Below are 12,917 nucleotides of genomic sequence, written 5' to 3' on the forward strand. Positions count from 1 at the left end.
GCTGAAGAACAAGGAGGACCTGATCGTGCGGCTGCAGGACCTCTAGAGCCATGGCACCCCTGCTGACAGACAGACAGACAGATGAGGGGGCACCTTGGTGGTGGATGGGGACATGGGATGGTGGTGGCCAGATCCTGCCTCCCCGGCAGCTTTGGCCTGAGTAAGGTCCCAGGAGCTGGGGTGGAGGGGCATGACAGTACCGCCTCACCCCTTGCACTGACATGTCATGTCTTTTCTTCTTCTTCCTTTTTTTTTATTTAGAAATTTTATAAGCTGATGTACAGGACTTGGTTTTCTAGTTCACTTAACGCTACTTGAATCTTTATATGATCTAAAGTCTTCCTAACACAGATTTTTTTTTTTTTTTTTTACTATTTCTTTATGGGGGAAGCTGGTTCCCTTTGAGGCAGCAAAGGGAGAGAGGGGGCAGTGATGTGGGGAGGGTGCCGTACCCCTCCCTGGTGCAGGGGTGGCCGGCAGAGCATCCCAATCCCGCTGGGACTGCTGGGTGCTGCTCCCCTTCCGGAACAGGGCTGGAAAACAGCCCCTGCTCCCACCAGGCTGAAATCCCAGCCCCATGGGGCTGTGGAAGGAGTAGCAATAAAAGTGCATTAAAAGGAAAAAAATATCTATATGTGCTCTGGGTGAGTGTCTGCTCCGGGGTTAGCTGTGTAGCTGCCTGGCCAGCGAGCGTGGGGTGGGGGTCCTGCACCTGCAGCACACCCCAGGCAGGTGCCATTTCGCTGGGCGAGGAGGGGGACAGGGCTGCTCAGGGTCACCCGCCCCAAGAGCTGCTGCCTGGGGCTCAGGAGGACGTGGGGGGTCCTTTGAGGCAGGACTGTGCATTGCAGGAAGCAGGGTGTCAGTAAGTGCTCCACTCGAGTGGCTTTTGGGGACTGCCTGGAGGCATTGCCACCATGGCAGGGGCAGCCAGGGCTGGTGCAGACCCGGGGGGCTGCCCCTTGTCCCCGTCCGTTGGGTGCACCAACACCTTGAGTGGTAAACCCCAAACTGCTTCAGGGGCACTGAAAAAGCAAAAAAAAGACAAACCCAAACCTTGTTTCCCTAAGTCTGAGCAAGGCTGCTGAGTACATGGAGCGTGGGTGCAGGCAGATGCCGAAGCCCAGAGCCTCAAAGGCTTTGATGCTATCCCTAATTGCCCCAAGGACTAATGACCTCGGTGCCTCCAGGGGTGTTTCCCCCCCATCCCCCCAAGCTGCTTTGATGGCAGCACAGAGCTGTTTCGCAGATGTCTGCAGCAGCAGAGGATGGGGTTAGGACCATTGAAAAGACCTTGCTGCCAACCTGCTTCTCCCTGAGATGCTCTGGGAAAGCCACCAAAATGCTGCACGGGTGACAGTGGAAGTGCTACTCATCCGTCACACCCCAGGGGACGTCTGCCCTCAGCCACAGGCCTGCCGAGAGCCCCCTCCCGGGCTTTCCTGGGTCACATAGCCAGAGATTTGCTGATGGCATTGAGGTTTTTGAAAGGCTTGCTGCCTGCTGGGAAGGGAATAAGCCCCTTAGGCACGGAAAGCTGTGGGCACGGCAGGTTTAATGTGGCCCCAAGGTGGCAGCCGTGCCCTCACCTTTGCTAGAAAAGTCCCTGTGCACTTAACCCCTAGCAAGGGTTTTGCAGAGCTTAACCCTGAGCAAGCAACAGTAATGCCGTGCTCTGGGTAAGATGAGGCTGTGGGGTACCAGAAATGAGCACAGGGTCTTTTCCAGGCACCCAGGGTGTTTTCTCCCTCCCTGCAACACCCAGTCCCTAGAAAGGCATTTTGCCACCCAAACTCCCCACCCAGTTTACAAGCAGAAGGAGCTGCCTGCCCCTCTCCTGCAGGTGCTGGCCAGCGGCTCCCACCCCCTGGAGCCGGCTGTGGCCATAAGCCCCTAATCTCTGCCATATCTCAGATATAAACATCTCCGTGCAAGGCCTGGCACGGTGCTGCCCCAACCTCCCCCTGCTGTGCTATTGCCACAAGATAAAGCTGTCTCCAGCTGAACGTGGTAAAAAACATTCAGTTTTTATAGAGGCCTCTTATCTCCCGAAACTTGGAGCAATCCTGCCTTTTTATCACCGGGATGTGAGCCATCCTTTCTATTTATCGTTAGAAATTGCTGCTGCTTGATTAAGTGCAGGGAATGATGTATTCGCCTGAACATTAAACTTTAACTGACCTCCCCTTCTCTTTAAGTATTGTGCTTTTTCCTGCTGGGTCCCTGGGGGTGCAGGGTGATGGAGCGGGAGTGACTTTGGGGGCACAACAGAGAGCTGCAACAGTGTGAAGCATCTTGTGGTTTATGTGCAGGTGGGGAAAAATTGCAGTCCTGCAGCGTCTGCTGGCCCTCAGGCCCAGGGGAGTGTGGACAGCAGCACTGGGTGGCTTGGAGCATCCCTGGAGCACCCATCTGCAACTGCTTCGTCCCGCAGCCAGCTCCCGGGGAGGAGGGACCCACTGGTGGGTGCATTGGAGCCTGTTGGGAGCAGCCTGCCCTTACCAGCCTTCCCCAGAGTCCCCTATTTGCCCTCCCCACCAAATGCACCGCTCTGGGGCCAATTTATAAATCAATCACTATTTTTCTTTTTCCCTTAAAAAAAAAGAAATCCCTGTAGGGCGTTACCCCCTGCTCTGAACAACCCTCCTGGCTGCGGCTTCTTTGCACGAAAGCACCCAGCTGCCTTGCTGCTCTTGACTGCTAATTCTTGCAAGGAGGCAAGCGATTTGGAAAGGCAGATCTGGGACCCCAGGAGCAGGAGGGCTGCGTGCCAGCCACCCACAGCACCCATCGCTGCTTTCCTGCACAGCATGATGCAGGGAACAAAGCCCCATCAAAGGACCACGGCTGCCTTCCCCGGGCTCCTGCCATCGTGCAGTGGACAGGGCTGCCGGAGGATGGAGTGGGGAAGCATCCCAGAAATGCCAAGAAGCTTTCGGCAAAGAAAAGGCCATGAAGACAGCTGGGGATTTACAGGCCAGCACTCCAGGTGGGATCCGAGCACCTTCTCCAGTACGTGATGCCACCATGAGAAGGGTTCAAGGGCCTGATTGTGTAGATGCCTAAATAAGTACACAGGAATTGATATATAAAAACACAGCGTATAGTTATCTATTTTGCAGGGGGAGCGGGATGTAATTAGATGGCAGGGTCTCTCTCAAGGCTATCCTTTCTGTAATTCATGCCCTGAGGTGGCCGGCCGAGGGGAGGAGGAGGAATAAAGCAGGCGGCAGAACTGATGGGCTGTTCCCAGAAGCTTTGTTTTAATTAATTTCCAAAGCGCTCCTTGTAGCAGAGTAGGCAGCCCCTTCAAAGCCTCCTTCCCCCCGCCACTGCCCGTGCTCTCATGCTTGTGCCAGCGTGGGGTCTGGGGCAGCGGGGTGAGCCCGGGAGCCGGCCCTGCTTCTTCGGGCCCCCAGGTTTTTTGGTTAAAGTGTGCAGAAGCTGTTGCTGGTTTTAGACAGGAGGACTTTTGCCTGGCCAAGAAGCCTCTTTGATGGCCACACCGCGGGCGGGCGTATTTGTCACGGCTTTTCCTTTTCCCCTCTTATTGATTTTCTGCTTGTTCCTGCTGCCAGGGGTCAGATGGGGCTTTGGCTGGACTTTGCCGAAAGTCCACCCAAAATGGCCGGTTACCAGATGCTGACGCAGTGCCCTGCCCCTAAGATATAAGGGGTCTGAGAATTGGGTTTGCAGCCCTGTCGGGTGCGTGGTGGCTGGGCTAGGAAGGGGCTGTGCCAGCTCCAAAGCTCTTCCTGAATAAGCGGGCTTGTGAAGCTAAACTGCGTTTGCTGGATCCAGCAAGGTGACGACAGTAACAGCAGCTCAGTGCTGAATTAGGGGCGGCTTGGCCGACATGGAGGGACCCAGCCCTGGCCAGGAAACCATGCCAACTGACATGGAGCCCTCCAACACCGTCAAACTGCTGCACTTGGTTTTCCTCTCCACCTCCTGGGGAATGCAGATCTGGGTGACCTTTGTGGCTGGTAGGTTGCGGTCCGGACACCGCCGTGGCTCTCTGCCCCGGGGGAGGCCCAGGGGAGGGGGCTTTGCCCCAGGACCTACCCGCTCTCCCTCCTTGCAGGGTTCGTGATGGGCAGCCGCCTCCCTCGCCACACCTATGGCTTCATCCAGCACGAGCTCTTCCCCTACTACTTCCACATCGGCTCTGCTTGTGCCTTCCTCAACCTGACTCTATTTGCCATGTACCACCCCAGCGAGCTGCTCAGCGATGAACAAACGACCCAGGTAGCCTCCCGCTTTAAAACGCGAGCTGGCCGTAGCTCAAATCCCTTCCTCTGCGGGGTCCCGTTCTCTCTGCTCCACTGAGGCTGGTTTGCAAACGATGACGAGGTCCACACATGGTTCTGGTTAAAAGAAACCAGTTAGCATCCAGATTGCAGCAAGCCTTGTGCGTAAGAGGGGCTGGGGGAGAAATTTAATCCACCACATGTGCGAGATGTTCACGGTGGGTGTTACTCCCCTGCAGATCTTCGTCTTCTTTGTTTGCGTCGCTGCTTCTGTGCTGAACACACAGTGGTTCGGGCAGGTCACCTCCGACATCGTGGCAGACATGCACCTCATCGAGCGCAGCCACGGCCTTGGCCAGGAGGTCGGGCTGTTTGCCAGCAAGTCCTGCAGGCAGCTGCGTGCCTCCAACCCCAGCTACGGGCAGCTGTCCCGGCAGCTCACCCTCTACCGGGCTCTGTCCTCCCTCTGCAACCTCTGCTGCATCGCGTGCAACGGCTTGAGCTTGTACTACTTGGCTGCCCGTCTCTCTGCCCTGTGAGAGCAGGACAACGCAAGGCGAGGGCTGGCTGGCCAGAACCAACACTCTGGGAAAAAGGAGCCATCCTGCTGCCTTGTTGTAAAGTAAACCTAAGCTTTGGAGATTAAATTTCAGCATCCTCAGATGGAGGTACTTTTAACTGTATTTGTGCGTGGTGCAGAAATTTAGGAATAGCGAAATGGAAATGCTTTCTTCGGAGCTGTCTGAATCCAGCTCTGGAGTGAGAAAAATCCTCCATGATCTAAGCAGAAGTGTTTATGGCTGAACAGCTTTTTAATGCCCCATGCACTAGATGTGTCTAAAACTGCAGTGTATTTCTGCAATCACTGAGAGATTGCAGAAGAGAAAGAAATGAGAGATTTAGAATTGCTTTTAATTAAATGCTGAAAGCTAATACAGAAGCACAGAAGACCCTGTATGTTGGCTTTACCGGTTAGTGTAATGGATAAGGTGGATATGCTTGGGTTTAGAATTACTGTTTGTAATTCTCTTGTAGTATTTCACCAGGTGAGAAAAATTATTGTTTCATTTATTAGGCAGAAGTCAGTCTACTTGAAATAGACATGTTTATTTCTAGGTTACATAGGACAATCAGCAAGGTAGCGGAAGGGTCAGTAAAACACACTGCTCCTAATAAAAAGCTCCGCTTTACCCTGGCCAGCAGCAGAGCCAAGCGGTGAAAAAACAGCAGCTGCTTAATCCCAGGCAGGAATCTGACTGCATCCGTCCCGCTGCAACAGGCAGGTATCTCCCCAGCCCACTGCTGTTAAACCCCAGCAACTACAGCCCACCTCCAAGGAAATCAGTGATTTTCCACAGGTAAGTAAGTACATTCCCAGCTGCTGTTGCTTCAACTGCAGCCAGCGTTTGGCACTGCTTCAGGTTTATTTCAAAACCACATGCAGCCTATCATAGAGGCGACCTTCTGCAAGCCAGCTGGATTTCTTTTTAAACAAATAATCCCCTCTTGTAAGCCCTTCATTCTCCTGTGCTGCTTTCCTGGAAGTTTCCCTGTGTGCCAAGATTATTTCTCCCCTGAAGTGTGCAAGGTATTTTTGTTCAAGCAGAAGTCTGCAGTCTGTAGCTGGGATAACAAACAGCAGCCTCTTGCACAGGGTTCCTCTTGTTTCATTCTTGCTCGTTATAGTCGATGCACCTTCTTGCCAGAGAAGTACTTCTTAGAGAAAGGAGAACGCTTTACAAATGCCAAAACTGTTGGAGTCCCAGCCTTTACAAAATACCTGCAAAGATTAAAAGGAGTCCTTTGGCTTCCTTGCAGCTGGCCAAGTGTCATGCAAAGTGAGTGACTTCCGCCCAGCTCAATGAAGACTGACCTCCCCAAGGCCAATGACAAGCTTTTTTGCTGATTAGCAGAGCCTTTCGTAGCCAGGGCTACACACATCTGAGGAGGAGTGTTTTATGAATCAACTCTTCTCCCAACAGCTACTTCTAATTAAGACAGCCATTATTCTCCCTCTGGAAGGTTTCTTTTACAACTGCCCTTACAGCCCGAAATCCGAGGCCTTGTGCACGCTGCTGAGTTTTATGGAGTGACAGTTCAGACACAGCCCGCAGCAGTGGACCTAGAGCTCTGCTCCCACTGTGACAGACCAAGCCGCTAGCGCTGTGCAGCAGGCTTTCTCCAGCTAGCTACAAGATGGTGCAAGTTAATAGCACAGGCTTTACAATAACTTTTTGGCTTCACAAACAGCAAATTCTTCTCTCTAAATAACTGCCTAACACTTTAAAGTCAGTTTCAGAGTGAAACTGTGCTGCATGCTGTGTTGGGGGCTGCTCACGCAGCATTATTAACAGTGAGAGCATTGTTAACCTTCAACATGCTCTCTTTATATGCTGCTGCTTTTTCTTTTTTTTTTTTTGTTAAAGTAGCACTGTGTAGATGGAATCTGAAACAGCCCTTTTGTACTGCTGCTTGTGTGTAGCCCAACTCCCTTTCCCAACTCCATCTGGTCCTGGAAAGAGTCATTAAATTTTTTTTTTGGAAAAAAAAAAGTCGCTAAAGCCAGGGACAAAATCCATGCAGTCCTACTGCTTTACACCTTCCCCACTTAGAGATGCCAAGAATTAGAATGATTAAATCAGAGAACAAGCTGCACTTAAAGCCCAAAACTCATACTTTTTGCCTTCGTGCTCTCTCTGGACATGAACAGGTACAGCCTCACCTTTGGTGCTGCAGCACTTGCAGCAACGTGTGTTCTGGGTTCAGCTCGTACATTTCTGCTCTTTCTTCATCTTCAAAATAGAGCTGAAATAATTTGGGAGGGTTATTAAATACTTAAGATACATGAAGGCAAACGACTAAGCTGTTGAGGTCCAGTAACAGCACACCATATGTCGACTAGAGGTTTATTAAACTTCTGTACCTTGAACCGACTGTGTCAGATGCTAACTTCAGCAATGCAGAAACTGTTTTGTGTAAATTCCAAGTCTTCCCTGTATAAACCAGCTTAGCTTCTTATGGCAGTGGCACCAGGAAGGTAAAGCACACTGGCTGTTCCTGTGCTTTCCAGAGAAGCAATCCAAATCTACGGGCTGCTTTTTAACAGGTGAAATGCAGCAATGGTATGAGCTGAACTGAGTAGGTTTAAAGATATTTGAACCAAACAGAGTAGATTTAAGAGATTCGAATCCAGCAACTGTGCCTTAGACTGTACATACACACAGAGCTATAATCCCAGTTTTTAGCCTGGTAAAGTACACAGCCACTGTCCTTTTGGACCTGTCTGCTCACTGCACTAAGGGCTGTGCTGCTGCCTGGCACATGTGACACTGAAGTGGAAAATGAAAAACAAACATCTGTATCCTTCTATGTACAATTTCTGAAAAATTCTCTAAACCTGCCGTAGCCACAACCAATTCGCATCCCACATGTGCTAAAGTCTTAATAGACATATATTGTCTTGATGGGATTAAGGGTTTAAGCACCACCAGTTAGATCTGAAAATAACCTTTTTTTTTTTTTTTAATTTTCTTATTTGTATTGAGCAACTTCACAACAATGCAGGTAAAAAACTGGCAGCCTACCAGCTGGATGGTCTAAATCTTAATTATCGTTACAAAGATGGTATTTATAGATGTTGCTTAGATTCCCTTCTACCAAATACAACGCAAATGGAAGACAAAAGAACTTGCATTTTCATTAATGAATTCTGTGTCCATGTCAGCACATCTGGAAAATGTTTGAGTTAATAAACAAACGTAGATCTCCAAATCCTTATTTCACATCTGTGTACGGTAAACAGGTAACGATGCCATTCCCTTCATACACTCAAAGCTGCTCAGTCTCACTCCAGAAAAAAAACCCCACAGCACAACAGCCCTGAAATAGAAGGAAAGTCAAACTTCTCACCTCGAGATTGCCGGGAAGGTATTTTCTTTCTAAATCCCAAGGAGGTAACTCAGCAAACATCACCATTAAATGATCAATAAACCTAAAAGCCAAAATACACTTGGTTAGCTTAGATGAAGAGTTCAGCGTCAATAATTTGCACAGTTGCACTTGAATGATGGTAAAAATACATTAGCAAATTAGACAATAGACTTGAAGGTAAGTTTCGATCACTAATAGTTTCTTCCCTTCAAACTAATTGCTTTCCCAGTGAGACCAAGGCCCTGTTGTAACTCATGCTACTGGTTTCAAACTTGAGCAGTGCAACAGCAAATTATTTTTAACTTTTCATTTTCACACTGAAAAAGATGTCAAAATAAACACCCTGCATTTTGTCTAAAATTGATTTTCCTTCTAAATGGTCCCACCGGCACCACGCTTCATCAGATCAGAGTGCTCAGAATATGCTTGTGTGTCAGAGGCTTGTTTATTTTGGTACTTCAGGAGTGCTGGTGGCCAATTTGTTCTAAGAACCCATTTTCACTTCCTTTGGTCATGAAAAGCCATAGTGAACACTACCTTATGAGAAGCACAACTTTACTAATCTGCTTGCACTGTAATTTTAAGTCCTAAACTTATTAGTAGATCTGAGGAATACATATCTCCCCACAAACAAAAAAGTTACAAATTCCAAGTTTGTTTAACATTGCAAGATCAGAAACTGAAGTTAACATCAAGGGAAGTGGAATTCCCACCTTGCCAGTCACTTGCTTATAGTCTGAGAGGTCTGCAGCACTTCAGTCAGGCCTGCTGTAAGCCCTAAGGAAAACTATGGGGCCACTGGTGGTTACGAGAGGTCCCTTTTGGAAGCTTTTTATAATTTTTAAGTTTAACCCTCTTTCCGAGACCCCACATTTGCAGGGCTTCAAAATAGCACCTTAATGAACCTCTAAAAATCCATGCATGCGGACGGGTCACTGGTATTACTGGCCACTGGTCTAAGCTTGCACTGCAAGCCCCTTTAATCACACTGGCTAAATACGACATGTTTCTCTGCGCTGTAAGTGTATGTAATGTCAAGATCTTGGCCCTCCTATTTTAAAGCGGCATTCGTAAATCATAGAATAATTCAGGTTGGAAAGGACCTCAGGAGGTCACCTAGTGCAACCTCCTGCTCAAAAGCAGGGTCAGCTATGAGATTAGAAATCTGGAACTACTTCATTAGCATGGCAGTGTTTCACTTGCTGCCTGTTGTCATCTACTCAGACATCTCCTTTACGCAAGAATGCTGCTGACAGTGCGTTTACCTGGAGTTCTCATGAAAAGCTGCAATGAAGTCTGTTTGCTCGTGCTCAGGGTACAGAAAGAGGACAGGCCACTTCAGGTTGCCATCAGCGTCTAAGTGCACCTTTGCCCCCGTGGCATTGTCAGAGTGGAACCCATCTAAGGATATCTCAGCCAGGCCATCTGATATTTCCTCTTCTTCATTTGAAGGCTCAAAAACCAGCTTGATATTTCTTTCCTGGAGGGGAGGAAGGAAAAAAAAATAAACCAACCAAAAACCAAACAGGTATGGTGGGGAGAATAAGAGCAAAAAATTAGCGGTCGGTAAAAGGACAAATTGTGTCATTCTTATTATTAATGAGTCAGCTCTTAAACATGCCATCAAAAGCCTTCCTACAGCATCAGACTCGGAGGACTCGTCTTCCCAGTAGAATTCAGAACCTCAGCCAGACACCCAGACTCCTCATAAAACGGATGAGGAGAGGTAGGAACCCAGAGGAGCCCGCATACCAAGAGAAGAGCCTGAGAAAACATGGGGAAAGGGACGCATCTGAAATCCTGTTCTCTGGGACCTGATCCTAGGTCCCAAAGCTCGCTCTTGTCTTTGGAAAGACAACTGCAGAAGAGGAGATCGGATTTATGTAATAGCCCAAAATATTTTAACGTAGCCCAAACATTTGCTGAGGAAGGAGAGGATCCAGGATTGATTCTCTCCTCCACCCCACTGGATGGTTGTCTTCTATCCTTCCACTGAAGTAATGCCCATTGGCAGCAAAGGAAGCAACGTTCATTGGGCCAGTGCGACGCTACAGCCCAGCAGCCAGAGCACTCTCTTGGGTGCTCAGTCCATCTCCTAACACCGGGTTTGTATTTTGCATTAGTTGTTACCTGAAATATGGAAACCTGGGAGCTGGGGCTAGAGCCACGCAGATAAGGAGAATCATGGTTTTAACTCAGTTTTTCGGCTCTAGCCCTCAAAAGCCTGTGTATGAGAACCTCTTAGAGACAAACAAGAGAGCTCTTAAAAAAACCCCAACAAACAACAAAACAAACCACACAAAACCAAGCCCCCTCACCGACCCACCTTTATTGCTGCAAGCAAAATTTCCTTTTGACGCTGCTCTTTCTTCTCCATCACTTTTGCTTTCCTTGCATCCCGCTCCTCAGCTCGCTACATGTAAGAAAAGGTTGCACCATGATCACACACAGCAAGTCAGTGCCCATCACTGCTCTACCCTGCCAATGAGTGGAGAAATCAGTTCAGATCTCCAGAAGGGTCTCCTCCAGCTCTCTCCCCTACACATCTCAACAACACACACGACGCGGAACCACCACTCCATTCTGTTTGGGGATATTATACTACATAGAAACTTGTATGGAGCACTCTTCAACCAAAGATCCCAAAGTGCTTCTTGACACAAAGCAGGCAACAAGCGTTGTAGATGCTAGACTGCCTTAATATTTACCTTTAATTTGTCAGCTTTAGCTCTCATTTCCACAAGCTTTTTCTCTTTTGAATCTATTCGCAAGCCCTCCTCACACCATGCTATTGCTTCAGAGAAATTCTTTAGCTCCATGTGACAGAGAGCTCCTGGAAGGATTAAGATTTTAAGTTTCTAGTATTGAAGTCAGTATACAACTACTACACAAAGTGGTGGTTATAAAGACAGCATTAGTCCTAGTGCTTTCAAGAGGCATATACAGCAGCACACACTATTGTCTTGCAGGGTCACATTCACTCGTAGACTTCCAGCAGGTCAGCTGAGAAGAAAATCTAAAATATTTCAGCAGTTCTTGTATCATTTGCTCACAGAAATCAGCAGAATGATGCTAGAAGTGGTTGTTACAAGCAAAATTTTATCATTATAATTAACATTTCGGTATTTGTCTCATAAGGAAAAATAAAGTGGTGATTTCCATGGAGTGAGAAATGCTGAAAAAACCACCCCAAAAAACGAGTACTGTGGAAAGCAGCAAAAGTCATGCTATGTTCTGTAGAAACAGGTCCCATGCCTCTTTGACAGATGTGGAAGCTGAGGAGCAAAACCACAGTGTTTTGATTGAAAATCCAAACCAAAATGTAGAGCTCTGTTTCTGGGAGAAAGAGTAAGAGCAAAACAAGAGAAGAGATCTGGTACAGTAACTGCTTTCCTTTTCTGAAATGAATGCTGTCTGGAAACAAAGCATGATGCACATTCACAGTAATTTAAGGTTTATAAACAGTTATTTAACACACAGAAACACAAGGTGAACAAAAGCAACATCTAATAACAGTCCATTCCAGGGCTTGTTAACAGTAACAGCGTAACCAGTAAAACTAACATATTCAAAGCTGTTTTGAAACGATGTTCCTTGCGCTCCCTGCAGTAACACATGCTTTAACTCTTACCTCTTATGATTGCTTTGAGGTGGGTGGGCTTTAACTTTTTTGCTTGGATGGCATCATTGAGAGCAGAACGGTAGTTACCTATAAAGCAAGCAACACTGCTCAGAACCTTTCATTTATATTTAAAATCCAAAAAGATCCCAAGGTGACAAAATAGCTTATGCAGAGAATGTAATTCACTGTTTCTACAATCACTGCGAGGCGAGTGGATGAAGAAAGAACAAACTAAGAGCAAGAAGTGAAAGGACAGGAATCCATCAGACGGGTGAGAGGTAAGTAATGTGACTGTGAGCAAACCATTTCCCAACTGCAACACACAACAGCATTAAAAGGCCAAGAACACCTTCCCTGCTGCACGGATGCTGTTGGTAGGATGGGTGGTAGCTTGAGGAGCACATGGCCAGGAAGGAGTGATAGAATGTGTTGCTTCAACAGATTTTGAAGGCCAGGGCATCCGCCTGTAGTTCCAATCGCCCCGCGAATCTGTTCAGCATCAAAACCCACTGGCTTTGCCCTCTCCTGGAGCCAAGGCTTGAGCAGCTGGTAATAGCTGCAACGAACAAAGCACAAACCCTGCACGCAGCCGCGCTCCGAAGTGAGCCAGGTCTTCAGGGTTCAAGGTGTCTTTTTCTCATGAATAAGCTATTTAGTATGCTGTATCACAAAAAAAAGTGAACAAAAAGGAAACCCAAAATGGGGAGGAAAAGGAACTCTGGACCGCAGAGCCCCCTTCCCAGCCCTGTCGGAGGCAGGATGGCGCACACCTCATTACCCAGGTAAAACTGCGCGGCCCCTCGGTTTGTGTGCAGCACGGCGTCCAGCTCCGGGTCCTCGCATTTCTTTTTCAGCCCCTCGGTGTAGGCGATGACAGCTCTCCCGTAGTCCCTCTCCCTGAAGTACTCGTTCCCTTCGTTTTTGTACATCCTGGCCAGCTCTACAGCGGAAGGAAGGGGGGGACAGGGCCTGAGCGGGGGCGCCCCAAGCCCTCTCCCCCGGCCGGGGCCGGAGGGGCGGACCGGCAGACCTCCCCCCTCCCCAGCCCCGCCTGCCCACCTGCGGGGCCCCGCTCCTCGTCGAAGAGGAGGGACTGCAGACAGGCCAGCTCGGGC

At 48.6% G+C, this 12,917-nt stretch overlaps 3 protein-coding genes across 3 annotated transcripts in view; 2 read left to right on the plus strand and 1 right to left on the minus strand.

Moving 5' to 3' along the window:
• ACOT11 (acyl-CoA thioesterase 11) overlaps positions 1 to 605 on the plus strand; it is an 11,839-nt gene extending 11,234 nt beyond the window's left edge. The window contains exon 15 of the mRNA XM_009319840.1: positions 1 to 605. This exon is cut by the window's left edge and continues 95 nt beyond it. Coding sequence (XP_009318115.1) covers positions 1 to 46 — 46 coding nt within the window. The 3' untranslated portion in view covers positions 47 to 605.
• A 3,281-nt stretch (positions 606 to 3,886) lies between these two features.
• TMEM205 (transmembrane protein 205) lies at positions 3,887 to 4,789 on the plus strand. Its single transcript, XM_009319841.1, has 3 exons — positions 3,887 to 3,986; positions 4,085 to 4,248; positions 4,490 to 4,789. Exons 1-3 carry the CDS (start codon positions 3,887 to 3,889, stop codon positions 4,787 to 4,789), a joined length of 564 nt encoding a protein of 187 aa, XP_009318116.1.
• Positions 4,790 to 5,335: 546 nt separating this feature from the next.
• Positions 5,336 to 12,916, minus strand: TTC4 (tetratricopeptide repeat domain 4; the record flags this gene model as incomplete). The annotated part of the gene is made up of 9 exons (XM_009319842.1): positions 5,336 to 6,030; positions 6,973 to 7,055; positions 8,160 to 8,241; positions 9,446 to 9,660; positions 10,507 to 10,593; positions 10,889 to 11,013; positions 11,812 to 11,889; positions 12,581 to 12,742; positions 12,862 to 12,916. Coding segments are annotated over 9 exons (987 nt in total), but the record flags the coding sequence as incomplete, so codon positions are not given.
• Between the last annotated feature and the right edge of the window lies 1 nt (position 12,917).

Source organism: Pygoscelis adeliae, unplaced genomic scaffold, assembly GCF_000699105.1.
Source record: "Pygoscelis adeliae isolate BGI_AS28 unplaced genomic scaffold, ASM69910v1 Scaffold181, whole genome shotgun sequence".
Taxonomy (NCBI): Eukaryota; Metazoa; Chordata; class Aves; order Sphenisciformes; family Spheniscidae; genus Pygoscelis; species Pygoscelis adeliae.

Coding starts and splice junctions, on each gene's coding strand:
- TMEM205 (XM_009319841.1), top strand. CDS start 3,887: ATGCCAACTGACATGGAGCCCTCCAACACCGTCAAACTGCTGCACTTG. Junction 3,987..4,084: donor CTGGGTGACCTTTGTGGCTG/GTAGGTTGCGGT, acceptor CCCTCCTTGCAG/GGTTCGTGATGGGCAGCCGC. Junction 4,249..4,489: donor GCGATGAACAAACGACCCAG/GTAGCCTCCCGC, acceptor ACTCCCCTGCAG/ATCTTCGTCTTCTTTGTTTG.